Source organism: Pteropus vampyrus, unplaced genomic scaffold (genome assembly GCF_000151845.1).
Source record: "Pteropus vampyrus isolate Shadow unplaced genomic scaffold, Pvam_2.0 Scaffold171, whole genome shotgun sequence".
Classification (NCBI taxonomy): Eukaryota; Metazoa; Chordata; class Mammalia; order Chiroptera; family Pteropodidae; genus Pteropus; species Pteropus vampyrus.
The window spans coordinates 620,655-647,903 of record NW_011888952.1 but is presented as its reverse complement, the minus strand read 5'-3'; the positions used below and the strand labels follow the sequence as shown (position 1 = coordinate 647,903).

The 27,249-nt window shown below is 35.4% G+C and overlaps 1 protein-coding gene and 1 pseudogene across 2 annotated transcripts in view; one reads left to right on the top strand and one right to left on the bottom strand.

Annotated features, from left to right (window-relative positions):
* Positions 1-27,249, bottom strand: part of RAF1 (Raf-1 proto-oncogene, serine/threonine kinase) — a 54,581-nt gene that overhangs the window by 15,427 nt on the left and 11,905 nt on the right. The window contains exons 2-5 of one of the 2 annotated variants that reach the window (XM_011370548.2): positions 6,939-7,173; positions 3,179-3,291; positions 1,023-1,125; positions 571-728 (exon numbers count right to left, since the gene is read on the bottom strand). In XM_011370548.2, the coding sequence (XP_011368850.1) occupies positions 571-728; positions 1,023-1,125; positions 3,179-3,291; positions 6,939-7,145 (581 nt within the window). In that variant the 5' untranslated portion in view covers positions 7,146-7,173. Of the gene's footprint in view, positions 1-570; positions 729-1,022; positions 1,126-3,178; positions 3,292-6,938; positions 7,174-27,249 lie in introns of those variants that run through there. The other variant, XM_023536907.1, reaches the window with a different exon arrangement.
* LOC111745996 lies at positions 4,567-4,685 on the top strand (annotated as a pseudogene).

The window sequence follows — 27,249 nt, the reverse complement described above, 5'->3', positions numbered from 1 at the left end:
CCCTTAATTTATCCCTCAAAAAAGGAAAGAACTTCGACTGACTTTTCATATCCCTATTAACAGTTTTTAGAAGTCACTTTGGAATATGTACTTTTAATTTAAACCTTACTAAAAGATATTTTGTCTATATGAAATATATTTTGATAAATTGATTCTCTCCCGAGGGATACAAATGTCTTTTAAGGTTTTATATTCAAATCATTTTAAAATTAATGTTTTTTCAGTTTGAAGTGAAGACAGTATTTACTAGCAAACTAGTAGGTGACACTGTCAAGAGAGGAAAGTCATTAAGTCTTTTAGGTTTTCATATCCCTTTGTTCTCATCTTACTGAATCACAGTATGACAATCTCTATATGACAGATAATGTCCTACCTGCTCTTTTTAGAGAGTTATACCACACTAAAACTCACTGGTTTCAGAAATGTCATGTTTCTAAAGTAGATGGTTTCCAGATCACGACAATTCATTTACTAAGTCCAAAAGCCCAACTCGTCAGTCAAATATATAAGCATCCTAAAGAATTTCTACTTCCCCAATACTTTCTATTCTTTGAAAAAAGAATGACTTACAAGAGTTGTCTGACATTACTCCAGTCCACACACATAGTAGGTACTTTGGTGCTACAGTGCTCGTGAAATTTGTAGCCACAAGTCTGACATCGAAATCCATTTAGCAGGAACTTCTGACACATGTCACAGAAGGCAAGCTTCAGGAAGGTCTTCCGAGCCTAGAACAAGAACATAGGTGTAAACTGTGCTGAATAAATGAAAGATGACAAAAGATAATTTCCTTCTCTGAATCCCAAGAGGTTTCATAGAAGAATCATACTTCCAACATTTGTAAAATTCACACCTAGAAATTAAAGTATACCTGTAACTAATGAAACCTAATTTGCCTTACTGTAAAACAGTACTCCACAGCTTTAAATAATCCAACAACATATATGCTTATTATCTCTGAGAAATTCCTGCCAGCCAAAGCACCCAACATGCCACAAAGAGAGAAGAGATCTGCAACTTACAAAGTTGTGTGTTGTGAGGGGAACATGATCCAGGAAATCTACTTGAAGTTCTTCTCCAATCAACGAGGCAGCATCAGTATTCCAATCTAAACGTGCTTTTTTACTAAAGGGAATTTAAAGCATAATACGAAAGGGAAATGTTTAAACAAGGTAAAAGTTTAATACCAATAACAACAGCTACTGTTTCTCTCATGCTATATAAACATAAAACTTAACTTAATCCTATACAACACTAACTTATTGAATTCATACAACAAAACTATGACGGAGGCACTATTATCTCCACTTTAAAAATGAGAGAATTGGGCCTGAAGAAGGTATGTTGCTCAAAGCCACATGATGAGTGTAAGAGCCTATGCTTTAATCCAGGTCGGTTGGACTCTAAAGCTAATACCCTTAGAATAAAGTTTTCTTTAAACAATGAAATGTAACAATCTCATGATAAATATGCAATAAATTGGACTTTATGACACTAAAATCCTATAAAGGTCTAAAATTCTATAAAACGGGTTATAAATATTGCTATAGTAGAAAAATTTAATCGCTAACCTACTTCAATCGAGAAGATACATAAATTGAAAGGAATCACAAATGAAAAGCACTTTTCTATTAATAGGCTCAAATCTGCAGAGTTGTTTGCAGGGCCTATAAATATGACGGGAGGCTTGACTATCCTAATATTTACTCTGAGACCATTCCTTCTGTGCCTAGAGTAAACAAGACAGAAAAATGAATGCCCAGCTCCTTTCTCAAGTCTTGTCTACTTAATCAGGCCCATCTCCTGCATATGATGAATATTCTCAGGCAAGGAGAGAACACCACAACTAGAGTACCAGTCAAACCTCCCCCTTTGCCTACCAGAAGACTATTCCAACCATTTATCTGGTTATCCAACAGTAAATAATGCATCCTTCAATATAATTCCCTTTACAAGGTCTGGGAAAACGCTATCTTTCCAAAGTCCTGTTTTGCTCTAATGAAGAAAGAGGGGCAGCCTTGTTTTCCAGTCATCAGGTGCGATCTGTCCAAGAAAGAACCTAGGGTAGCCCCCAAAACAATGCAGCCTTGAATAAGAGTGGATCAAGCCCCTAACTGTCTCTTAATGTCTCCCATCTTTTTTCTTAAACAACAGATTTATTTATCACAGTTCTGGAAGATGAAATTCTACGATTAGGGTGCCAGCATAATTAGGGTTCCGGTAAGAGCCCTCCTGACTTGAAGGTGTCTGCCTTCTCACTGTGTCCTCACAGAGCTGAGATTTCTAGTTCTTTAAGGAACACTAAAAATTGGCTTGGGGGTCAACCAACCTGGGGCTATACCCAAATAAAGCTGACATCTGCTTCGAAGATTAGCACTTCAATAAAATGCCTCCTAAGATGAGAGGAACAGCATGAACAAAGAAATTTATGCTCATTGAGTAGACTCATTCCCTGGGCTATATTATCTATCTGACTGGAGAATTCTTTGAAACATAATAGAAGTTGAAGCTCAGTAATAGAACTAGCACTTTCTAAGAAGGTAAACTCAAGGTTATTTCTCCACATTTCAGGAGAGATAACAGATAATGGATAATTATGAATGGCTCTGCTACTTTGGGGTATTACTTCTAGCCTTTGAGGGGCTGCCTCTATCTTTCCACTGCCATTAAAGAAATACTATGAACTATAGATCCTCCTTGAAGCAGAAATTCTCCTGCATCTTTTAGCCCCATGTCTGTAAAACTGTAGGGGTTTAGTAAACATTAACTGAATAAAAATGAATAGGTGATTTGCAGGAGTCCATCTCTTGAGAATAGCATTCTTTAACTATAAACAATAATGCAAACACTTTCTGAGTACCCACTCTGTGCACTGCACTGTAGCAAATGCCAAAATTTTTGCTCTCAAGAAATATACCATTAGACATCACTGTTTCCATCTATGGAAACACCATCAACACCTAACATGTATTTTATTTTTCAATGTAATGTTTTCAAGCAATAATTTCAAGCTCTTAGTATTTTTTTGTCTGAATTGTCTCTTTATAAACAGTGATATACAAATACACAATATTTTATAGGAAGCTAGTAAGTTTTTTAAGAGATAGAAAGTCATTATTTGAAGCTAGGCGATCCCTACTAGTATAAAGGAGGAAGTGACTAACTTTTGAGTTCTTACCCTTTGTGTTCGTGGAGAAGTCTGAACACTGCACAGCACTCCGGTTGCAGGCCCCTCACCTTGAGTGCTTTCATAAGGCAGTCATGCAAGCTCATTCCATTTCGTACATTGACCTATAAGCAAAGGATCATCTTTAAGACCAACACGGGCTGCACACCCCTTGGAAAGGTGAGCACAAATAAATACAAGAGTCTGTAAGGGTATATGTAGAAATAGATTTATGACAGTGTTGCTTATAATGATACATACACACACACCCAGAATGTCCAGCAATAGGTGCATACTTGAATGAAGTATGAAACATCTGCATATGTCACATTATGCCACTACTCATAACGACCTTGAGGGAGAGGTGTCTGTATGTTAATTGGGGGAAAATAGTTTTCAAAATAATACAAAGAGTAAGATTATTTAAAGGGTGGGGAACCTGAGAGACAGGGAGGGAGGGAGAAGAGGGAGAGAAGGGAGGGAGGGAGGGAAGGGGAGAGAGAGAGAATATATACACCTAGCTATTAATGTCAGGAAAGTGGCTGGGAGAGAGAAAATAATCAGCTTTCCCTTTACACCTTTCTAATTCGTTAGGTTTACAGAAATGTACGTGCACGCATGAACATCCACCAAAAAGAAAAATAAGCAGAATGCTCTATAAACAAACATGAGTTTTGCTGATCAAAAATTTCTATTTTGACCTAATAACTGATCTTCCTAAGAAAAATTCCATCTCATATGTACTTCCCACTAGTGAAAGCAAGCAGAAAGTAGAGGAAATTGAGCTTCTGCCTTGATATAAGGATAAACACCAATGCTAGTTTAAATAAATGTGTATAGCATTCCAAGTAGCTTTAGCAAAGTAAGGTCCTCTACATTTTTCTGTGCTCAATCCTCAAGAGCCAGGCAGGTACTTAGAGGCCTAGTAGAAAGTGTGAGTGCCCAGGGTGCTAATAATTGCAGCCATATAAAACTTTCAACTAAGATCTTAAGTTTTGATAAAAGCCCTATATATTTTGTTTTTAAAGTCAATAAAGTTAGTCAAAAGTAGGGCAACTAGAAGTCAGTATGGCCAGTAAGGAGAGCAGAATGTAAATCTACAGTGATTGCAAACTGTCTACAGTTGACTTCCCCTGTTGGGTGAAAGTGTGACAGCTGACAGTGGCCAACCCAGCCCGTTCCCAAAGGCAGGTGAGTGGATGTCTGTATTTTAAAGGTTTAAAATATTTTAAAACATTCATTTAAAATGTTCCATAACAAATTTATTTTAAAGTTTCTCAAAGTAGTGATACTCTTAGAAAGATTCCACTAACTTTCAGCTTTTCAGAAACAAAACTACTATGTAAAGTGAAATATAATGATCTGAACTGAACTATAAAGACTTTAAGAAGGAGGACAATGTCTACAGCCAGGCTATCTTGAACAAGCCCAATCCTGTCTGATCTCAGAAGCTAAGCAGGGTCAGGCCTGGGTAGTACTTAGATGGGAGACCACCTAGGAAGACCAGGTGCTGTAGGCGTAAAAAATAAAAAAATAAGGGATTGTAAACTGACAAGGTTCCTGTAATCTGTGAGGTCGACCAAGGGTTGTCTCACCTAAAAAAAAAAAAAAAAAAGAGGACAACAAAGAGTAATAAACGCACACTAACAGCATCATGACCTGCATCAAATAGTGTGCAGTACTGCTCTGAAAACTGCAAAGTGATTATCTGTGTTATACCATTAGTGTTCATTAAAAGTTAACAGATCCCAAGAGCTAGATGGTTCTTTGTCCTCTAATCTAGCAGGGTTCTCAAATGTGGTTGCCATTGGAATCAACCAAGGGGCTTGTGAAATACAGACTCCAACCTCTCCCCTCTAACACACCCAAAGATTCTGATTCAGTTAATTTTGAATGAAGCCTAGGAATCTGTATTTTAACCTGCCTGTCAAGTGGTTCTAATGGTCCTCAGCTATGGTCCAATCACTCATCATCATCATGATCATCATTATCATAACAGAGGAGAAGGGAGGGGAGGAGGAGAAGAATGGCAGCAGTAACAGTCAGAGAGACATACGTTTATGAAACAAATGACAAGAAAAATTCAAAGAATAAGCAACTACCAATTATTACTTCTAAAATTAATTTAAATCAGATATACATCTTGTCATTCTCCTCTCTATAACTCCCCAAGGAGACATGTTGAAATCAGTTAAATCTGACTAATTTCTGGAGTCCACTAAGTAATGATGAGAGTTATTTTGAGTTTCAGCAGTGAAACAACTTAGGGATGACCAGAAACAGCTGACTGGTGGTACTGTCAGTCAAGTGACTCCTTTCTCCTTCAATGCTCCCCTGAAGCTGGGTGCCTGTTAAAAAAAACTGGTTCTTCCAGAGATAGATGGTCCATCTCTGGTCAAAGAAATAGGAGAAACTAAATTTCTCAGCTAGAACCTTTCTATGAACTGTAGAAGAAATCAAGTTTTCAAATCCCTGGTTCCCAACTACCAACTGTGCTCAAATGAAGACTCTCAAGAACTACACAGACATAGAAAAAACTCAGAAATAATCATAGCTACCATTTTACTTATGAATTAGCCAATAAAATCAGCATGAGCCTCATTTCATAAAGGTCAGGAACATGAAACTCAAAATATTATGTAACCTGTCTAGATGACACAGCTAATAAAAGGAAATACAGGGGTTTAAATTTGGGCCTGGTTGTCTTAAAGGTCCATACACTTAACCATTATGCCAAACCAGGTTTACTAATCTCCCAGGCAAACTGGTAGTAGATGGGGATGGAGAAGATAGCCAAAATAACACCCAGAACAGCACCAGGTGGTCTTCAGCTTCCCATCACATTCACAAAAGAAGTATAAAGAAATTTATTAGTAAACTAGGGAGAATGAAACTGTTAGAAACCAACTGAGAAAACCTGGGACTGGACTTCTCAATCTCCGAATCTTGCCTCACCTAGTTACAAAGAATAAACACACTATACTGATTTTACACAAAGAATGAAGATAGGAAAAGGAGGAGGCATAGAATTTTTGAACTAAGGTTTTCTCAAATGTCCACTCAAATAAAATTAGCATAACTTCACTTTTTTGTTTCAACCAGGTGCGGTTTTTTCCCAGAATAATAAGAAACTTTTCTGAGCAGTAATTTCTTAGAAAAATTGGGAGTTTGTATCAGAAAACTGAGTGGCAGTGCCCTACCATGTCAATATAAATCTGTCACTGGTACTACAAAAATAAGCTCTGCGGAAATAACTTGCTAGTGCCAGCACTCTGAAAAGAAGACCCTATGATTTCTAAGCTACATCCAATTTTGCCCTGGGCCTATCAAATTTAACAATTTTTTTTTAGGTAACTTTATTTTCTTCTAAATACTTGATTGTAATAGCCAGAAAAAAAAAATTAAGTGAATATTTTGCTTTAATATTTAGAAGAAAATAATTTTAATTATTAACAAGGTAAGGGAGCTTTTCAAAAAAAGGTCTTTGAAATATAATCCCATAAAAATGTACTATTTGTTTGAATGAAGTGGTAGAAGACATTCCATTCCAGGAAAGCGTCATAACAGAAGGAAGGCCAAAGGTGGGAAAAAATAGGGGATGTGGAAGGAAAATAGCAATATAAAGCAATAAAATCTGCAACTGGAAAGCCAATTAATAAAGACCCTGAGTGACAGTGAAGATTTTGCCTGTTTATAAAGTAAGTAATATGATCCATAATGTTTTCTATAGGGGGATGAATGGCTAAATTTTCTGAGAGGAATGTTCACATACCACCGTTCTTTGCTTGTTTGGCAAGAAAACACGGATAGTATTGCTTGTCTTAGAAGAGTCCATAAGTTTGCCATCATCTGACGCCCGACGCTGATAGCCAAACTGCTGAACTATTGTGGGGGAAATGCAGCTGGGGCCATCGAACACTGTGTCTTTGAATCCAAAACCATTGCTGATCGTCTTCCAGGCCCCCTGTATGTGCTCCATTGATGCAGCTTACACAGTACTTAAAAACCTGGTAAAAAAGACAAATAATCATAATTCTAAAACAGAAGCAATTAATGCAACACAATATATAAACTGTGAAAATAGTGATATTTGGCCTTCTTATAAGCGATATCTTGTGCTTAAATAATTTAATCAGAAAACTTCTATATGAGTATATTTCCATAAAACATTTCATAAATAACTCAAAAATTAGCAAAGTGGGGACTAAAGATCAAAAGACTTATCAAGGGTTGGATATACCACAAGTTAAAAGCGAACCTGAAACATGAGCCAGGTCTCCTGACTTTTACTTTAATACTTTTTCAATTAAATTTCTCTTCTTTGGTTATTGTATATTAAGTATGAGAAACTATTCTTGAGTATGAGTAACATATCAGCACTATGAGAAATTTTTAAAAGTGTAAGCCATAATTTTGTTTTCAAGGAAGGAAATTAGTGCTTCTAGAATGTAACAGACATTTTATAAATTATCTCATTTAATTTGTTTAAGAATCCAAAAGATTTTAAATCCCTTCCTCCATGCACCCTTTATTTTTTAAATAAATAAGGAACAGAAAAATCATGCTACTTGCCCAAGTATACCAAGGTGATACGTAAAATAACCAGATTCTATATCTGTTTAAATTTAAAGCTCATGAACTTTCCACCAGAGTTCAGTTTTGGTAAGAAACAAAACTTATAAACGGAAGCAAGCAGAGACAATCATCTAACCAAAAATAACCAAACGTTTTAATTAGGCAAAAAGAAGTCCACAGATAGTCATACAATGATAGTAAGTCAGATACTCTGCAGTGAGGACATAATGTGTGCTCTGGCATTGACTGGGGATCAGCAACCATGCAGAACAGAAGTCAGAGGTTTGTTTCCTCCTTTAGAAAACGGTGAAGTTGACAAGGAATCCCATCCTTTTCAAGCCTTCCTCCTTCAGAAACTTCTGTCTTATTAACAATATCTACCATTTACTAGGTGCTACTATTATGAGGCAGTAATACTGCATATGTTCCACTCATATTATCCATCCTAATCCTTAGAGTGATACTCTAGACAGGAATTACATCCTCATGTTACAGCTGCTTTAAGTGGCAGAGCTGGAATTCAAAACAGGCAGCTTTGACTCCAGAATCCTATCTTCTCATATATAATACATTTAATCAGAGCTGAATGGCCTAGAATTAAAAACCATTCAATTCAAAATTCTTGTTTTCAACCAAAAGTTTCTGTCTGAATACCCACTATGTGCTAATAAATAAGCTCTTTCTCACATCACATGTCTGAATCAAGAAGGGGTGATAGATATTAACTATTTTTAGGTGACAGTTGAGAAAACCAAAGAGCTTTAGAGAGTTACTCAAGATCACAACATGGCTTTACTCTCAACTTTTTTGGAGACTACGGTAATAACTTAAAATTTTTAAATGTTCTTAAAGATTGATCTAGTAATTCAATTCTACTATAGGAATTTATCCTACAGAAGTATAAGTGTATAAAGATATTTGTATGAGCATCTTCATTACAGTATTGTTCATATCCTTGAAAAATTGAAAAAAGACCAAATACCTAACAATAGAGAATTGTTAATAGCCATGTGATAAATGAAGTAGATCTGTGTGTGCACAAATGCGAAAAAGCTATCCAAGACAAAACTGAAAAGTATAGCTTGAACTTTTTCAATATTAATCTAGAAAGAAGGAAGAAGATCTAGAATCACAGGTGAGAAAATCTGGACTAATAAACAAGTATCAACTGATTATTTGAGCAGAATTGTGAGAAATCTTTACTTCTTATATATTACCTTCTTCTTGCTTTTTTATATTTTACTATTACATTATAAACTTCTATAAGCCTATTTTATTTCTGTAATGGGGAGGGGTGGGACAAGATCCCATAGCCTTCAAAGTGGAAGGGCCATGATACACTGCCTCCACTCCTGGTGCTTAAACCTGAGCCCTGACGTACCTAACTCTATCCCTCAGTTACCATGAGGTCACTTTTTAGGGGCACCTACATCTCCTATTTTCCTTAGATCTTTTTTAGCAACTAAAGAGGAAGAGATGAAAAAGTTTACAACCAGATGAGAGAAAAAGATGAAAGAGAAAATTCATCTGAACATCTCACTAGCCTGAAATGATGTGGCTCCTATGATCTACAGATAAAAAGCAACCAGAGCAATTTAAAAAATGCAACTCATCGTGTCCCTCCCTTTTAAGACTCAGAATAAAAGTTAAAATCCTTTTTGAACATGCCAAGCTTCATACTTCGGGACTTCTGAACTTCTTATTCCCTTCACCTAGAAGGCTGAAACCTCCAGAAACAAGCAAGTTGGCCTTTTCCCATCCTTAAGGTCTTCACCTAAAAGATCTCTTTAGAGACGCTTTCCTAGCTCCCCTAGCCCTATCAAATAAATAATTGTCTTATTTTCTTCATGGCACTTCTTACTATAATATGTTAAACTGTTTACAGATTCTGGTCAGTACCCCACCCCTCCTTCAGTTTCATTAGGGCAAAGCTCTGCCAATCTTGTTCACTGCTGTATTTTTAGTCCTAAATACAGTACCTAGAACATGAAAACATATATATATTTATGAAATGAATTAAGTTAGCAACCAGAATAATGCTGCAAAACTATAATTCTTGTAATAGAAAAGACCTAGTAAATGTGAATTGAATCTCCATTTGGTAGTACACCTTTAAAAAATATCTGCCATTCAGCAAAAGACAAACTACAATAAAGTAAATTCTGTATTTAACTGTGAGGGAAGACTATATTATATAACCTATTGGCTAAAGAACCCCTCATAAAACTTGAATGTAGCTTAAATCCAAAAACGTTGTTATTTTATAATGAATTCTAAGTCTTATAGGCATTTAAAAAATAAGTGTCGGTGCTTAGTAGAGAACATACTGCAGTAACTGTTAAAAAGTAACAAAAGCAAACCTACGTTAAATCTCAAGTTTTAGATTATTTATAATTCATAATTTTTTTCCTATGCTACATCGAGACCACTTACAGGCTAAGCAATATGCTAAGTCAGTGCTTTCCAATCTTTTTCACATCAACAAAATGATATTTGTAAGGCATGCTGAGGTAAGCAGACAAGCCCAGGAAGGCCAAGGACCCTACCAGTTGTCCCGGGGCTGATGAGTACACCTCTAACCTGTTTATCACATAGGAAGCTCTATGCTAGGGTATTCTTGAATCAAGGGTACATATCAGAAAACAAGAAAGACACTATCTTCCAAAAACCATACAACAGCAACATACTTCAATCTTAAATGGAGACACTCAGAAGCCCCATTTAAACTACTCTTAAATGTAAATGTAAAAACAAAAAAAAAGTAAATGGAGATGTAACATAAATGTAAATCTAACTCTAGTATTGTGATCTCTCCCTCTAATCTGTTGACTAAATGCTCCAAGTCAAAAAATATATACACTTAGAGACATACTGCAACTAGACAGTCCAAAGTAGAAATCAGCTTCTGAATGTGAAAGATATTTCAAAGTTCTAAAGGAAAGTTTCAAAAGAAATAAATTATCTTATGAATGGAGAAATTCACTATGTTGGAAAAAATTAATCATTTAAAAAGATATACATATCTCCCTTTAAAGGATTGCTATTCCTAATATACAAAGAACTCCTGAAAATTAATAAGATGAAAAATGCCACAGGAAAAAAAACAAGGAATTAAATTCATAGAAGAGAAACACAAAGTCCACAAACGTGTATATATACATTTGAGATGCAAATTTTCAAAATAAAACACTATTTTTAATATCAAACTTAGAAAAAGTAAGATTGAAAACACCCATCACAAGCACTTGAGGAAATCTACCTCTCATTATACTTGCTAGTAGAAGTATAAACCACAACAGTCTAACAATTTAATAGTGCCTATTAACTATTTAAAGACTTACATTCACATACCATTTGACAGACTAGCCTTCAAGATTATATAAAAAAAAAAAAACCCCAGCACTACAAAAATGCACAGGAATATTTTTACTGCACCATTGTTTGTTAATATCAATAAACTGTGAACTACTTGAGAGCCAAAGCCGTGGAACTAAACTAGAACAATTTAAAGCAAGACTGGCTTACAAAAACAAGCTAAAGGTTTAATTTAAAGAATATATATCTAGACTTTTTTTGTCTAGAAAAATTATCTAAAGTTATGAAAAACCCTATTTTGTTTTCCCTGAGCCAACTTTTTTTAAAAGAAACTTATAAGCTTTAAATAGCGAGTATTTTAAACTTTCATATTTAAGCAGAAAAACTATTGGACATCACTGCTTAAACTGTAAATTATTTCCATAATGTAAGAATGGAGCTAATGTCATCTGTCACCAATACGTTTTAAAATACTTTAGAAGACTTTACATGTTGTATAGTATCAAAAGTAAACCAAACATTAAGAAAAAAAATAAATTTAAAATGTTCATGAAATGTTCATAGTTCTTGGTATTCAACCCTTACATAAAGGTATGTTTTCAAAAGAGGATTGTTAAATATGCCATCTGAAGATAACTCTACTAATGAAAAGTTTATATGGAATCCAACTGTAAAAGTGCAATGATAAAAAAAAATCCTTTTTTAAGTAACTGTTCACATATACAAAATAGTAGCTTTATTATTATAAAATTCACTGATCTTAAACACTTAATTTGGTGAAATAGTCTGAGAATTTGTATTCTACAGACTAAACATTTACCTTTTAGAAGAACAGACATGGCATATTCATAATTTCATGTATTGTGATAGCTATATTCCTATAAATTATTTAGGAAGCCTACGATTTATTTCATATGAATTATTCTAGCCTATTCTAGAATTCAGGTTCCAAGCTGCTTCCTTCTGCACTCCAGACACCTTCCCCTACCCACCCCATCCCTAGCATCAAAGAACACCTCAGAAATCAAAAAACCTAGATCCTATCCTACTCTGCTTTCCCTACTTTGGCTACACTAAAGAACTGCCACAATGGGCCTAACCACAAAGTCCGTCTCTGAAAGACACTAGGGTATGGATATCTGACTCATTAACTGCTAGCTTTCTCAGCTTTTTGTAGTCACCCACTCTATACTTGTAAATCATGAGTTCATCTAAATTTCTCTGAATTTATTACTTCTAGCCAACATTATTTCTGAGGGAGGGAGGTTCCATAGATTCCATAGTTTCATCAAAAAGTTTGCCTTTTATTGGCTTCATGCTTCATCCTGCCATACCGGAGTTGGAAGACATGTTGTTCACTTTAGTCACACACTCTAAACTCTTTCCAAAGCTTTATTTTTCTATACCAAAATGTCCATCTTTACTATCATAGTTCATAAATGAAAATAACCTCATTTATTCTCTACATGAATATTCCTTTTTAGAAATATAGAGATCTATCAAGTTTCTATATCTAAGTTAAAAGACGGTTTTATAAATTTTAAATAGTGCTGAGCTTAGACGAAAACAAATAACTATAGTAGAAAGACACACAGCCCTGAATTATGCAGCAGGGGACTGAAGAGTCAGAGGCCAAGCCCCTGAACAATCTGATAGACTCTATCTTGAGATCCATTTCAGTTGCCTTCTTTGGGCCTTTTTTGTGGTATAACTAAAATAGCACCCAATAGGGTTTCAAACAAAGACAGAGTAGGTACCTTCTTCTTTATAATGAACAGTTTTTTCAGGGAAGACTTAAAAAACTCAAGTCTTTTTTCCTAGAGTACAACTCAGCACTTTTTCAAACTATGGGGTATGACCCATTTCATTACTGGTCAGGAAACCATTTTAGTGAATCATGGCCAGCTTTCTTAAAAATAAGAATAGAATGTATCTCACATAGTACAGGTAAGTACTATTTTGAGAAATCTTTGATTCAGGTACATACACATAATAAAATGTATTTCCTAGTGTGGATCATCACTAAGTGTGAAAGCTACTGTATATAATTCTAAAGCCCAGAATCCCTAGGAGAGCTTGCATAGATTTCCAAAGGCATTTATCTACACAATATACATCTTCCTGTGCTTGAATGATCATTTTTTTTTAAGGATCCATCTAGTCTTAAAGTGTCTTTATTAGTTCTACCAATGAATTCTCAATATGTGCTAATTCCACCTTACATTACATTTAAAAAGTCATTTCCCCTACTTCATGTAATTCTTTCAGTTTCATGTATTTCATTGCTATGTGGGCTCAAAAAAACTCTGTATATTAAGTTTTCATTCTTTTCTGAGGTACCATTAGTTATTTTGTGACTTTATTTATCATTCAAATTTACTGTGAAGATCTCTAATGACAGAGACAGTAACCTGATACCATTCTCTTAGGTTACATGGTCCATTAACTTCATATGAAATTTTTAAGACATGGAACTTATCTACCCGTGGTTCTCACATTATACTGTCTCATTTACCAAATTATTTTTGCCCTATGTTGACTTCTTTTACCTCTCTCTAAATAGCTCTTCCTCTACTTTTCTCATTTACTGCTTCTTATAATGATCTTTGTTACTATGGGGCCTCCATTTCCTGCCTGCTAAGATGATGTTCTCTTCTGCTTTCAAATAAAATACCGGATCAGAGTGTGGTGTTAACTCTATTTCAATGAACTTAATGCAGATTCCCTCCCCAATTTAAATCTTTCTCCAAAATATACACAACAAAGATTGTAGTACGCATTTGTCTTACAACTTTTTTTCCTTGCTCTTCTAAATGGTTTGAGAGAGCAAGTCTTTGTACAGTACAAAAACCTTAAAAGGTACAAAGTGCGTTTGTGGAAGGAAGTCTTTATTTGAAGGCAGGCCCTCAGCAGAATTCTGTATGCTTCTATTGAGGCTTTAGGTCCTCTGTGATGTTTTTCAGTTAAAGCACCTGAAATTCTCCCTCATAAAGCCTCCCCTCTTTGCTCCCTATTCATAATTTATTACTCCCTCCTCTTTTTCATATTTATATTATTCATATATATTAACAGCACTTGTACTTTAATTATTTATGTACATGTCTGTCTGCCTCCCTGCCTGTTCCTTGAAGATGGTCTACATGCCTTCTTTGTTCTCCCAGAACATAGCATGACGCCTGACCCACAGGAATTATTCGACCAAGACTTCAAAACCAATGGAATGGCAGGTGTAAGAGCCACAATATATTAACTATTAAAATTTATGTAAATTAAGAAAATGGCTATTTTTAAGATGTAATATAAAATTATAAGCAGCATCCATTAAAAAACACAAATATTTAACAAAGACTGCTTGGATATAAACAATAACAATAGTGGTTTGCTCTCTATTTTGACACCTGCCAAAACTCACTAGACAACAAGGTATGTCCACCAAAAAATAAATTTCTTAAAATTCTGTACCAAGCAGCAACAATAATGATATTGAGTCCTTCACATTTTAGTATGTACGTAATGTTTCAGTTCTTTACATACAGTATCTCATTTAATCTTCCCAACAACTCTATGAGACAGACTATTATTCTGATTTTGGAGATTAGGAAACAGAGGAGCAAAAAGGTTAAATGAAATTGTCCAAGGTTACATAAAAAGATAGAGAACTTAGATTACTGACTGAACATCTAAGGTGAAAAGCAGTTGCAAGTTTTACCAAGGTTTTATCACACCACCATTCTTTATTCTTAAGGTAGATAAGATCAGTGTATTTGTGGGACAAGCTAATGCTTAGATGAAGTACCAGATTTCAACCTTGTGGCTGCCTGCTCTAGCTTCCTCATAGCTGGCTCTTTCCTTCCACTCTGGTAACTTTTTAAAAATTATACTTTTTTATTTAAAATATTACATAATAAGAATTAAATATGGGGAGAAGGATAAAGCAAAAAAGTTACCCATAACCTTACTCATCCTAACACTTTTTTTTAATATCATCTTCTAATATTAGAACAATACATGGATGGATATCAGTTCAAAATCTACCCCCACCTTTTATTAGCTGTTGGTCTTCTGCATAATTGCTTAACTTCCCCCACGACAATTTTCTCACTCAATCACTCATGCAATAGAAATTACTGAGTACCTACTATGCACCAGGAACTGTTCTAGATGCTTGGGTTGAGCCAACACTTGGAAGTCAGAGATTTTGACTTGCAAATAGCTGGGAAAACAGCCAGCAAAAACCTTAACGCAGGAGTGTACTGTGTACAAGGAATAGCAAAGAGATCGTAAAGTTCAGTGAAGTGAGAGTACAGTTGGGGAGAGGAGGGACAATGCAAATAACATACTGCCTTGTAGGTCACTCACGGTAAGGACTTTGCCTCTTACTGAGTGAAACGAGAAGCCAAAGCCTTGGAAAGGTTTTGAGCAGAAGAGACACAATATGCCTTAGGTCTTAAAAAGACTGCTCCAGCTACTATATTGCAAATAAAATACATAAATAGATATATAATTATGGAGGAGTTCAGAAGATGTCTGGGCTGAAGAATTAACTGTAAAAAAAAGGGATAATACTTCATTGACTTATGAAAATTGTTCAATTAATATTTGTAAGGCACTTAGTACTGTAATATTAGAAATTATATTGTTATAGTTTTTGCCTTACAATAGGACATCCAACATAGGAAATGAGACAGGGTAGAAATTCAGCCCATGCTTCATTGACTAAGCCATGTACGTGGAACACAACAGACACCGTCAGCCTGGAGGAAGGGGATTCCTAATTTACATGAAGCGGGTAGTCCCGCTAGCTGAGTTATGGACCTTTCACTATTTGATCATGGTGTCTCTGGAGTTAGCTGTTGCCTTAATCCTAGTCCATCTGTATGCACAATCACATTCTTGAGTCAAGTTCTATGCTACATTATGTTTCCAATTTAATTTTAAATATTTGATAATTATTTGCCTAATACTCCTATGTTGGGTGTAATTTATTCTTACCTGTTTTTTAAGTTACACATTTTTTCAAATTTTAAAATCTCTGAAATCAGAACACGCCTTACAAAACAATGGTGTACCTCATTTGTCCTAACAGAGAACCTGAAATAAACAACTTCAAGAATATAGGTATTTTGCTTAACAACCTAGGCAGGGGATTACTGGGTCAAAAGGTAAGAATTATGTATGAGTACTGCTACTATCATGTTTTTAATATTTTTAAGTTGGCCTAGGTGAATTTTTGTTTTTAAGATAAGCTTATTTTCTGAAGCAATGTGTCACTATCTATTTTCTCCGATTTTTTTGGGGGGGAGGGGTAGGGAGGGATAACCCGGAAAAGGCGGGTTGGTGCTACTTCAACTTCTTAGAAGTAACAAAGGGTTCTAAAAGTTTAGAAAGGGTAAAGATACAGGTTGATAAAGGCAACACCAGTGGGTGTAACTTTTAAAAGAATTTCACATCGGGTCAGCTTTCTAACTGCAGGTTACATAGTGAGTAAGATTATTTTGTTTTTTATACTCCTTCAAAGAAAAGTATAACTCAACAGCCTAGTAGCTAAGATCTCTCTGAAACACTTCCAATAAAGCCCAATATCTTTTATTCCCAGAAAGTTAAAATAGAAGGCCTCTAGACTAGGGTACAGTTCAGAACATGGATGCCATTCTGAAAACTATGTTAATTGAATGCTTGAATGCAGAGACCAACAGCCTTTCCATAGCTGGGCAACCAGGCTCGAAGAAGCTGACATGAGTTCCCCTACCTTAAAATGAAGCTCAAAGATAAACCTAATCCAAGCAAAGATCCCAATCAGCTGTTTAATCCTATCCTTTTAAAAATAAGCAGACTGCCAAAGATTACCAGACTTTTGAGGAAAGCCCCTAACATGAGTGATAAAGACCAAAACACAGAGGAAAAAGCTTAACTGGATGACTTGAGCTATCAGATTAACTGGAGTTATCAAAACAGAGCTCCTCAAACACCTAGCACATTAAATTTTATAACAATAGAGAACTAGATTATATACACTTCTAGAGAAAAAAATACAAAGGACCAGGAATCAGAATGGCTTCAAATCTCTCAACATTAAAAGCTAGAATGGAAAAAACCCTTCTAAATTCTGAAGGAAAATTATCTCCAATTTAGAATAATCAATAAAACTATCAATAAACAGAGTAGGAATATATTTTCTGACATTCGTAGTTACAAAAATTTTACCCTTCTTGATCTCTTTCTTAAGGAATTTGTCACATGCATAAGAAATCGAGCAAGAAAAAGACTTGGAATATAGAAAATAGGGCATTATCACTGAAAAGAAGCAAAGGAAATCCCCCTAAAGGTCAAAGGAGGGAAATCCTTGAATGACAAGTATGCATCAGAGAAGAGAATCCATAATTATGTGACCCTTTCTAGCAACCTCAAACCACCACCAGTAATACTTACCTACATAATGGCTTTTTCTTTTCTTTAGAGAGGAAAAGAGGGAGGGAGGGAAAAAAAGAGAGGGTGAGGGTGAGTGAGAGAGAGAGAAAGAGATGAGAAGGAAACAGCTCACATTTTTTTTAAGTTTTATATGGTTCTATACCCCTTCAAGTACATTCTTCCTTGTAGAAGGAGTGGTCAGACTTGTGCTGAGATATTCTAGCTGGTTGAACAACCTGAACAGTCTAGCAGCACAGGGTATCTCCAAGGCATGAGCCCTACAAAATGACTTTAGGGGATTTGTGAACAAAACATAAATAACACTAAATCAATCAAATATTATGATAAGGAAAAGATCTCAGTTTGGTATCTAATACTTTCTAATCTCCCTTAAAAAAAAAAAAAAGAATAGATTTCAAGCTCAAAAACACTGACAGACTGAGCAGAGGGGAAATCTTCAGATGGTTACTGAAAAATAGGATGAATAAAGTGGACACTGATGGAGCTGAAACAAAGGTGCTGATGAAGCACTACCAGAGACTGAGTGAACCAATGGGAACCCCTGTTGATCCCCCAACATTAAAGGGCCCCAAACGAGTCCACTCTATTTACTCCAGTAAGATGAGGAATCTGACCAGGAATTCCCTGGGGTGATGGTTAGGAAGATTAATCAAGGCCACAGTCTTCTGTCCTCACCTCCAGATCAGAACCCAAGGCCATATGCACATATGTGGGTAAAACGGCGATGGGTAGGAGAAGAAACTTTTCTAGAACTCCATGATACAGGAACCCAATGCACTGTAAAACCGAAACCTGTTGCTGAAGTTACACTAGTAATGTAAAGAGGCTGCAGTTAGAAATTTAAGGATTGATGGAATTAAAAGTTTGTAGAAAAATTGAGGGTTTTGAACAGATTTTGTGTGAGGTGGTCACGTCTCCTCTATCCGAATGTATTAGTGGGATGGATATTATGTCTAACTGGGGATTGTTTCCCCAATCTAATAAAAATATAACAGAAGTCATGTAAGTCCACCCTCGGGTCAGTTTTAATTGGGCATGCTAAATGGAAACCATGAGAATTGCCCAAGTCCACAGAGGTGGTTAACTTAAAGTAACAGAGAATACCTGGCGGACAAAAAGAGATTACCATGTTAATTAATGACATACTAAATAGTCTTTCTGGCACCAGGGACCAGTGCTTCTATGAGAATCTAATTCCTGATGATCTGAGGTGGAACTAAGGCAGTGATGCTAACGCTGGGGAGTGGTTGCAAATACAGATGAAGCTTTGCTGGCTAGCCCACCACTCATTCTGCTGTGCAGCCCCGTTCCTAACAGGCCACCGACTGGTACTGGTCCACAGCCTGGGGGTTGGGAACCCCTGTGCTAGAAGTTGGAGTGCTGGTACCAATGAATTTGCTGTAAACAGCCCTGTGTGGCCTGTGAAAAAAGCAGATGGCTGGCTAACAGTAGACTCTCAAGGCTTAAATAAAGTTGTAGAGACCATAGCATCAGTAGTTCCAGACATGGTCTCAACCATTCACAAAATACAGCAGACTAAAGGAGGCTGGTGCTTAGTGACCAACCTTGCAAATACTTCTCCATCTCAATCAGAAAAGAGCCAACTACAATTTGCCTTGGGAAGGATTCCAATTTATTTTTACTATGCTGCCACAGAGTTATCTGAACTTACCCGCTTACTGTCATAATTTGGTCAGAAATAATCTGGACTTGATGTAGGTCTCAAGTATAAAAATACACTATAGTAATGACATTATGATAATATCAGAACCAAAGAGTAAGCCAGAACTGATTTGAAGGCAATGGTGATGCATATAACCGACTGGGGCTGGTTAATAAATCCAGCAAAGATCCATGAGTTTGCCTCCTCTAAATTAAGTTCTTTGAGGGCAGGAACCAATCTTCAGCTCCCTCACCTTGCTTGGAATTTGGCACAAAGCAGGTCAAATATGTACTAAATAAATGAATAAACAAGCAGTTCAATCAATGCTTGCTGACAAATGTAATTCACCTGACAGCATGCTCTTTGAACTGATGTTCCTTGGTCTAGCTTGCTGCGCATTTGAAGTATAGGTGGTTTAGGAGTAAGCTGGGTGCTATTATTTAAGTTCTGGGGTTACAAGTAACATAATATCCACTTCAATTGCATAAATAAAAATAATTTACTGATTCATTCAACTGACAAGACCAAAGATAGAAGAATGGCTTCAAGAAGGCTTGGTCTAATGTCTCAATGATGTCACTAAAGATCAGGTTTCATTTTCTCCTCCACCTACCTTGGTATTTGCTTCGACCCCCTACACTCCCAAATCACAACATGAGTGACTACAAACATTCTGAGAACTACATGCATCCTCATTTAAGTCTAGGAGGTAAACAGCATTGCTCAGGGAAGCTGTTTGGAGTAAGGGAGCCCCAAACATGATTCTACATCTTACTGGCCTTTAGTGAGTCACTGTGACCAGATCATTATGTCTAAGTAGCTGGGCTTTACTGAATGGTTTAAGCTAATCAGGCTCTCCCCTAGAGCTAAGGATGGGGTCGATGTCATTAAAACAGAATAGTTTTGCAAAAGGAAATAAAAGGTTGACAATTCCTCATGGAAAAATATGAACTAAAGTTACCATGAGGGGGTGGGAGTGGAGATAGAAACAAACAGAAATATCCTTAAATCGGCCTAGTGTGCATATTCTTAAATTATACAATCAAAATTCAGGTAATATATTTAACTTCAAGCTTCTCAGGTATTGCCATTGTTCATACAACACCCACCCATGACAAATCATGCAAGCAGCATGGGTCTTCTTAAGTCCTTACAGCTCTGTTCTTTCTTTAACAAATCTCAAGGGAAAATCCTTACAATGCTGTATCCTGATGAGCAGGCAGGGGATATGATACTAGAAGTTTTCTTATTCAATTGCTTCTCTGGAACACATCTATCACTAGGACTAGAGGCATAAAGTTTCCAGAAAATAAAATGAGACATAACAGAAAAAGGACAGACTTGACAGGTAAAGAAAAAGAAAACCAGCCATCTTTTAGGCATCTACCATGAGGTAGGCCCTGCGCTCATAGGTGTTTATATGCCATTTTATTTAATCCACATAACTCTGAGGCAGATGTTAATCTCAATTAACAATAAGACTCAAAAAAGTTACATAATTTGCCTTACCTAAGTTTAAATCCCAGATCTGCAACTACAAACGTGACCATAAATAAGTCACTACCTTTTTGGACCTCAAGTTACCTTCTCTGCAAAACATGGAGTTGGATGAGATGATCTATAATGATCCTTCTAGCTCTAAAATCTTACTATGATCCTAGTGCCATAAAAATGTAACATATATTAAAATTTTCTAATATAGAATACTGCTTTCCCAGCTTTCCAATTAGACTATACCAAGCAACCTTTTCTTAATAATTTATAAATTACTATAATGAGTAACCTCTGGTTACTGACAACATAAATACAGATTTTGGAATCATTTGTTATTTCCAACAATTTTACTCAAGACTTCTTAGTGAGGGAGGTTAATAAGGTAACTAATATTTTTAAATATTTTTATAATACACCTATTATGAAGTAAAATTCAAGAACCAAAGATTTAGATAAAACATGACTTCGAAGAACTTGCAGGTTTAAAAGAGTAGGCATTTAACTTTCTCCAATATTTAGTGGAAAGTTTCAAAAACAATTAATGTAATAAATGTAACATAGAGTTTTGTCTCCCAGTTCTTGTACTCTGCCAGTGCCACTTCTATCACTTTATTTACCTCTATTAACTTCCTTACTCCTCAGCATGTGCTCATGACAACCTGGTTTGAGAAAAAGAGATAATCAAGTTTGTGTGTAAAGAAACACAACAGAAGAAAAAGAGCCTATGGACCTAGCCTTACTGAGTAATGAAAAGGCTTTACTTAGCACAGGCTTACCTGCAAGATCAAAGCTACATTCCAGAAGATTAAGGCTACCAAAAATCCAACATTCAGGCAAGCATTGTCCTCCTACATACTTGGACCACAAAACCGCATACACTGTTATAAGATTTTTTTTAAACATACAAAATATAAATTTTTAAACTCCATGAGAGCAGTGACTCAGCTTTGTAAACCTCCATAAATTTAACTCATAGAAGAATACTTGGCAAGTAGTTTTGAATTACTAAATAAACTGAGCATGTGCTTTAAAGTCAGGAAAGATCTGTAGCTGAATAACCTCCTTGGTGTGTGGACCCGGGCAAATCACACCTAAGCTTTAATTTCTTCATCTGTAAAATGAGCACAACTATATTTAAGAGGCTGTTGTGAGAACTAAATGAAAAACTACAAAAAAAAAATGCAAAACTCAAGGTCTGGTACATAGTGAGCACTTACTCCCAGACAGCTATTATTAATATGATAGCTATATTACTGTTATTGATAATATAACAGTGTTTATCAGCACACCAAAGTAACAAAGATATCCTTGATTCTTTTATTTTTCCACACTCACCATATTTAATTATCCATCACATCAGTTCAAAAATCTAACCACTTTAATCTAACTCCAGCCAATCTAAATTAAGCCATCATCATCTTGCCAAATTACCCTCCAAGTGTCACTATGTCCACTCCCAATCCCTCTCAGTCTATTCTCTACAGAGTCATCTTAAAACACAAATCTGGTCACATTATTCCTCTGCTAAAATCCTCCATCAGTTCCCTATCACACTCAAAACCCAAATTTTTAAACTATGACCTGTAAGTCCTTACATGATGGCCAGGCCTCTACCTCCCTTTTCGGCCTTATCTCTTACTCCTCTCTTGCTCACTCACTTCATTTCTGTCATACTGGCCTTCTTGCTGCTAGCTCACTTCTTGTCAATCATGTTTCCACTTAAATGTCACTCCTCAAAAGGGACCTCCTTGACCATCCTGCTCAAGTGTATCCTGCCTCTCTCTACCCACTATTCCTGTCTCTTTACTCAGCTTTCTAGTTTTCATTAATACTTTACAACATCTAATACTTTGAAACTATATTAGACATCTGCCTACTCAGTGATTATTTTCTACCTACCCCACTAGATAGTATGCTCCAAGAAACTAAGTTCATTTTATCCTTATAAATCCATCACCTTTAATAGTATCTAGCATATAGTAGGTCCTTGATATATTTCCTGAATGAATACTAATGCTGTCATCTGGGTCCAATGAGTGCTGAGTTCAAACAGAAATAATCAATGCAGTCATTTAGGACTTACTCTATGTTGAGGGGCTACACTCTAGAATTAGAACATTAACAATTGTGGAATGCTGCAACTATAGAATCAGCACAATACAATTGTTGACTGGCAGTCAGCTAAAGTCATATAACAGCTCATCAGACAGATCCCAGACAAAAATCAGCTGATAATATCCAACTGAAGCTATTATGGAATTCTACTATGCTGGAGTTATTTCCAAAGTTCGATTTACTAGTATTGTTTGGCATTTCCCTTCAGTTTTGTTTTGTTTTGTTTTAAATAAAACCATTCTAGTTCCTGACCTGTCACACTAAACTGCAAACATTTTCCTCCTACACACATATCCAATTTGCCCTAAATATACACTGCTGAAAATAATAAGTGGTTTTAAACCACAGTGTCCTTACTAAAGAAATAGAGAAATGTTTTTAAGAATTGATCATGCAGAATGCAAAAGAATGCATAAGAGGAAATTCAGATTTGGCGAGGGTAGGGGAGATAGTTCAGTTCAAAGGAAATAATTCTCAAACATCTGAGTACACATCACAAAACAAGAATGCTTTCTTAAGCGTTACCGAATAATGTTATAATTTAGATTCTTCGAAGTTAATTTAAAATATTCTTTGTGTACTTAAGCTGTCAATCATGAAACCAACCACACATTCAGTAAGATTAAAGAGTAAATAGTAATTAAGGGTAAAATTGATAAATAATTAAAGATTAATACAGCAGTATTATAGAGTAAACAATAAACAGGAGTAATTCAGTAAAACTTAAAATTATGTTACTGTTTCCAGCAAGTTCCAGAATGTGCAAAAAATAAATAAACAGTGACAGAACGGCTACATTTTTATATCATGTTTGCAAATGATTCTATAACCTATGGCAGTCACTGCTTTCTCTGTACTTACTATGGGCCAAACTCCATAGGCCATAATGTAGCCCTAAGAATAATTCTCCATTTTAGTAAATGAATGAGGCAAATTTCTCAATGAATAAAAACAAGGGACTGCTGAACTTCAACAAGTTTTATAGGACACAGCTAACGAGCTGATTGCTATGGTATAAATTTCTCAAACTCCTTCTTGAATAATTCAAAAATATAGTAATGTTAAGAAAAACTCAACTTTTACAGCAAATTCATATTGTTTTAAACCAGGTATACATTCCTGAGGGTTTCCATAAACAACATGCACCAGTACAGCCAATAAGTTTTCTGCTATACGCCAAGCAGAAAGCTCTGAAGAAAGACTATATAGAAGCAGTAGGCCAGTGATTTTGAATTCCTTAACACTTTCAAGAAATAAGATTAATTACCTTTTTAAGTCTAAACATTGATAAGGCGAGGTACAAGTCCTCCCTGTAATACTGCACTCTGTCTTCAGGCAACAAATCAAATGGCTGGTAAAAGCAAAGTACCTACTACTCAACCCTCAGACGACAGCAAAGAAATCAAACATTCTGTTGGCTAAGGCTGCAATCCTCATGCCCCAGTCTACATAAAGCTCCATGTGGCTGAGAAACCGGTTATTGTAGGTAGGAACACTCAGGTATGAAAACATGTTAAGGACTGGATAAATAAAGTTAGTAAATATAGGGACCACACTATGTTTGTGAAAATTGAATTGTTAAAATTTTTTTTTAAAAATCAAGTTATTTCTTAGTGCAATTCCTAATAAGCTGTTTGAAGTGATATTACAAAAGATACTTGTATAATTTATTCTGTTCATAATCCAGGAGAATACTGAGTTCTGATAAAGGCATTTTAAACTCAACACAATCATTTCAGCCTTCTCATACTGAGGCCCAGCTCTCACAATAATTTCAGTGAACTGTTGCATTCAGAGACATTTCTAAAAATGAATAAATAGTGCCAGATTAATAAAATATAAGTTAAAAAACAAACTTTCCAAAACCCTGAGAAGGTTTTGCTTTTTTTATTTTCGAGTTTACCAAATGCTACAAAAAAATGCTTTGAAAGCAAGACCATGTTTAAGGTTCAAGATTATTAGGGAGCAGCAAGCATACATACAAAATACTAATAAGCAGCCTCAGGACAACTCAAATCTGATAAGACTACAATTATGAAAATGTAACTAGCAGTACTTAGGGTATAATTTTAAGTGATTTTAGTCTTATGCTTTATGGTCCATCTTCCACCTCAAAGCCTAATCTGAAGTATACATGTTTGACTGGAAATGCTACTATACCAATTTCTGGAGAGCAGTCACTTAACATTTCTCATTGATTCTCTTGTTACACAGCTCTTCTCCTGAAAGATGGGGTTAGATTCCTTTGAGCCACAGTAAGAAAAACCAATTTTAGCAATCCTGATTAATACAGGAAGCTTTTTAGAAGTTTGATGTACAAGAATCAAAAAGTCTTAAAACTTCTGCCTGAGAGAGTCAAGAAGCAGTTGGCAAAGGCAGGGTTAAGGCTTACTTTGTTTCATCCTTTCCCTACCTCAGCTAGTCAAGCAGCCAAATAAACCTTACTATTGACCCTGAGTAGGGAAGCACACACATACACCAAACAATGTAAATACTTCATTTTAAATTTTCTTCATTAGTATTTATAACCGGACATTCTGAAAAACCTTGTTTTCTAGTTTTCCTTCAAATACTGTCTTATATTTCACTTAAAAATATTACATTGGCAGAGCAAAAATACCTAAAGTAACCAGCACTTTGGTGTTTAAATGAGATTTTAAGAGACTCGATCTACCTAAAACCTAGTTTCTGAGAATGAAGCAATGCAGTCTGTGATTGAGACTGATTCCAGAAAGTTTACTTCAGTCAAGAAAAACTTAACAATTCTACAGAACTTAAGTTTATTCAGCTCTCATTACTTTCTCACACGACTGTAAAATTAGACTAAAGCAGGTACTATTTCTACTTCTTTTTTAGATGAAGAAAATGTGACGTTCAAAAGGTTTAGTGACAACAAATTCAGATCCTCATTAAATTACAGCTATATTATAACAGTGATTTAACCGTGTAATGTTACTATTATAGTACTTAGAAATTGTTTAAATAATGCAGCAGACCTGTACATGGAGGAAAGGAAAAAATATATGTAACTTTATATATAACTTTAAATTTTTCTTCATATTTAAGAGATGTTTACTTCATTTCTAAATAACAATTTAAATTCATTATCCTAGTATTCCTTTTGCTTTTTCTAACTTGGCCTTTCTTCTTATCCACTGAAAGATACAGAATAGAGGGTATATCAAAAATATAATCTTTTATTCAAAAAGCTAATTCTCATAATCTGCAGTAAATGGATAGGACTTAAGACAAATACAATGAAAATTTTATAAATTTCTTTTAAGCCATTCTTTTTTATCCTCATTCCAAAAAAGTTAGATAAAATAAAATCTCCATGTAATAAGACTGCTGAAATATAAACCATGACTCACTAATTCTGACTATTAGTCAATACAAAAGAATTCCTATACATCAAATAACCAAGGCACTGTCCTCCAGTTAAAATTCTGTTGTAATATTATCTAGCTGCCCTGAGTTTCTCCTTCATTTGCAAGCAAGGAGGAGGAACTGGGAGCAAGAGCTTTAAAAGTCTGTGGCACAAATGACCTGAACACACTAAATAAAAAGCCTGTATTTTTAATAGCCTTTAACTTACTGACATCTAAATTTAATTTACTTGTATTTCTTTCTCTTATACTTGGCATGTTTTGTAACACAGGAGGATTAAATAACACATGAGCGTATAGTGTTAGCCTGAGATAGTAAATGGTACCTATTATCATTTGTTATACAAGCAGTGATGGTTGTACTGATTACAATAACCAGAAACTCTTCTAGTAGCCCTTAAACCTGCAGCCTACGTTTTTCTGAGTTCAGAGCCTAAAACTCTTAACCACTATGCTAATGTGTTCCAAAAATTAAGCTCCCAGTTCCAAAGTACAGATCAATTGTGAAAAACCATGTTTAGCTCTCACATTACTTGGGGGAATAACACTGGCTGTACATTATCTTATTCATATGCTATTTACAAGCTATCTCCATATTCCCAGAGATCCTCTGCAGGGTCTGCATGGGGCAATTCTAGTTGTTTTTACCCATTTAGTCTATAACTTGGAACCTGTGAATGACATTAACACACTTCTAAATTACCTAAAATTAACCAAAGCATAACTTTTTGGAAAATACTTCTCTCCCCGCTTAGATCAATCATTTCCTCAAAAGCATCTTATTTTTATCTCTTCAGATAGGAGAAATAAGACAAGATTTAATGTTAAAGATAAGAAAACCAAATGCCATATACGATTTATAGCAACTTAAGAGCTTGAGACATGTAAAATATCCTATTTTGCTGTTCTTTAATCAAAATATAGGCAAAAGTAGCTCTATTAACTTTATATGGTATACAATTTTATTTGAAGTATGTGTCAGTTTATATTTTAATCAGTTAACTAAAATATTCTAACACTGTATCTTCCTGACAAATCAGAAAATTAGAAAATAGACTGGGAGTACAGAATAGGAGAAATGGTAGTAATAAAATAAACTAAGTACA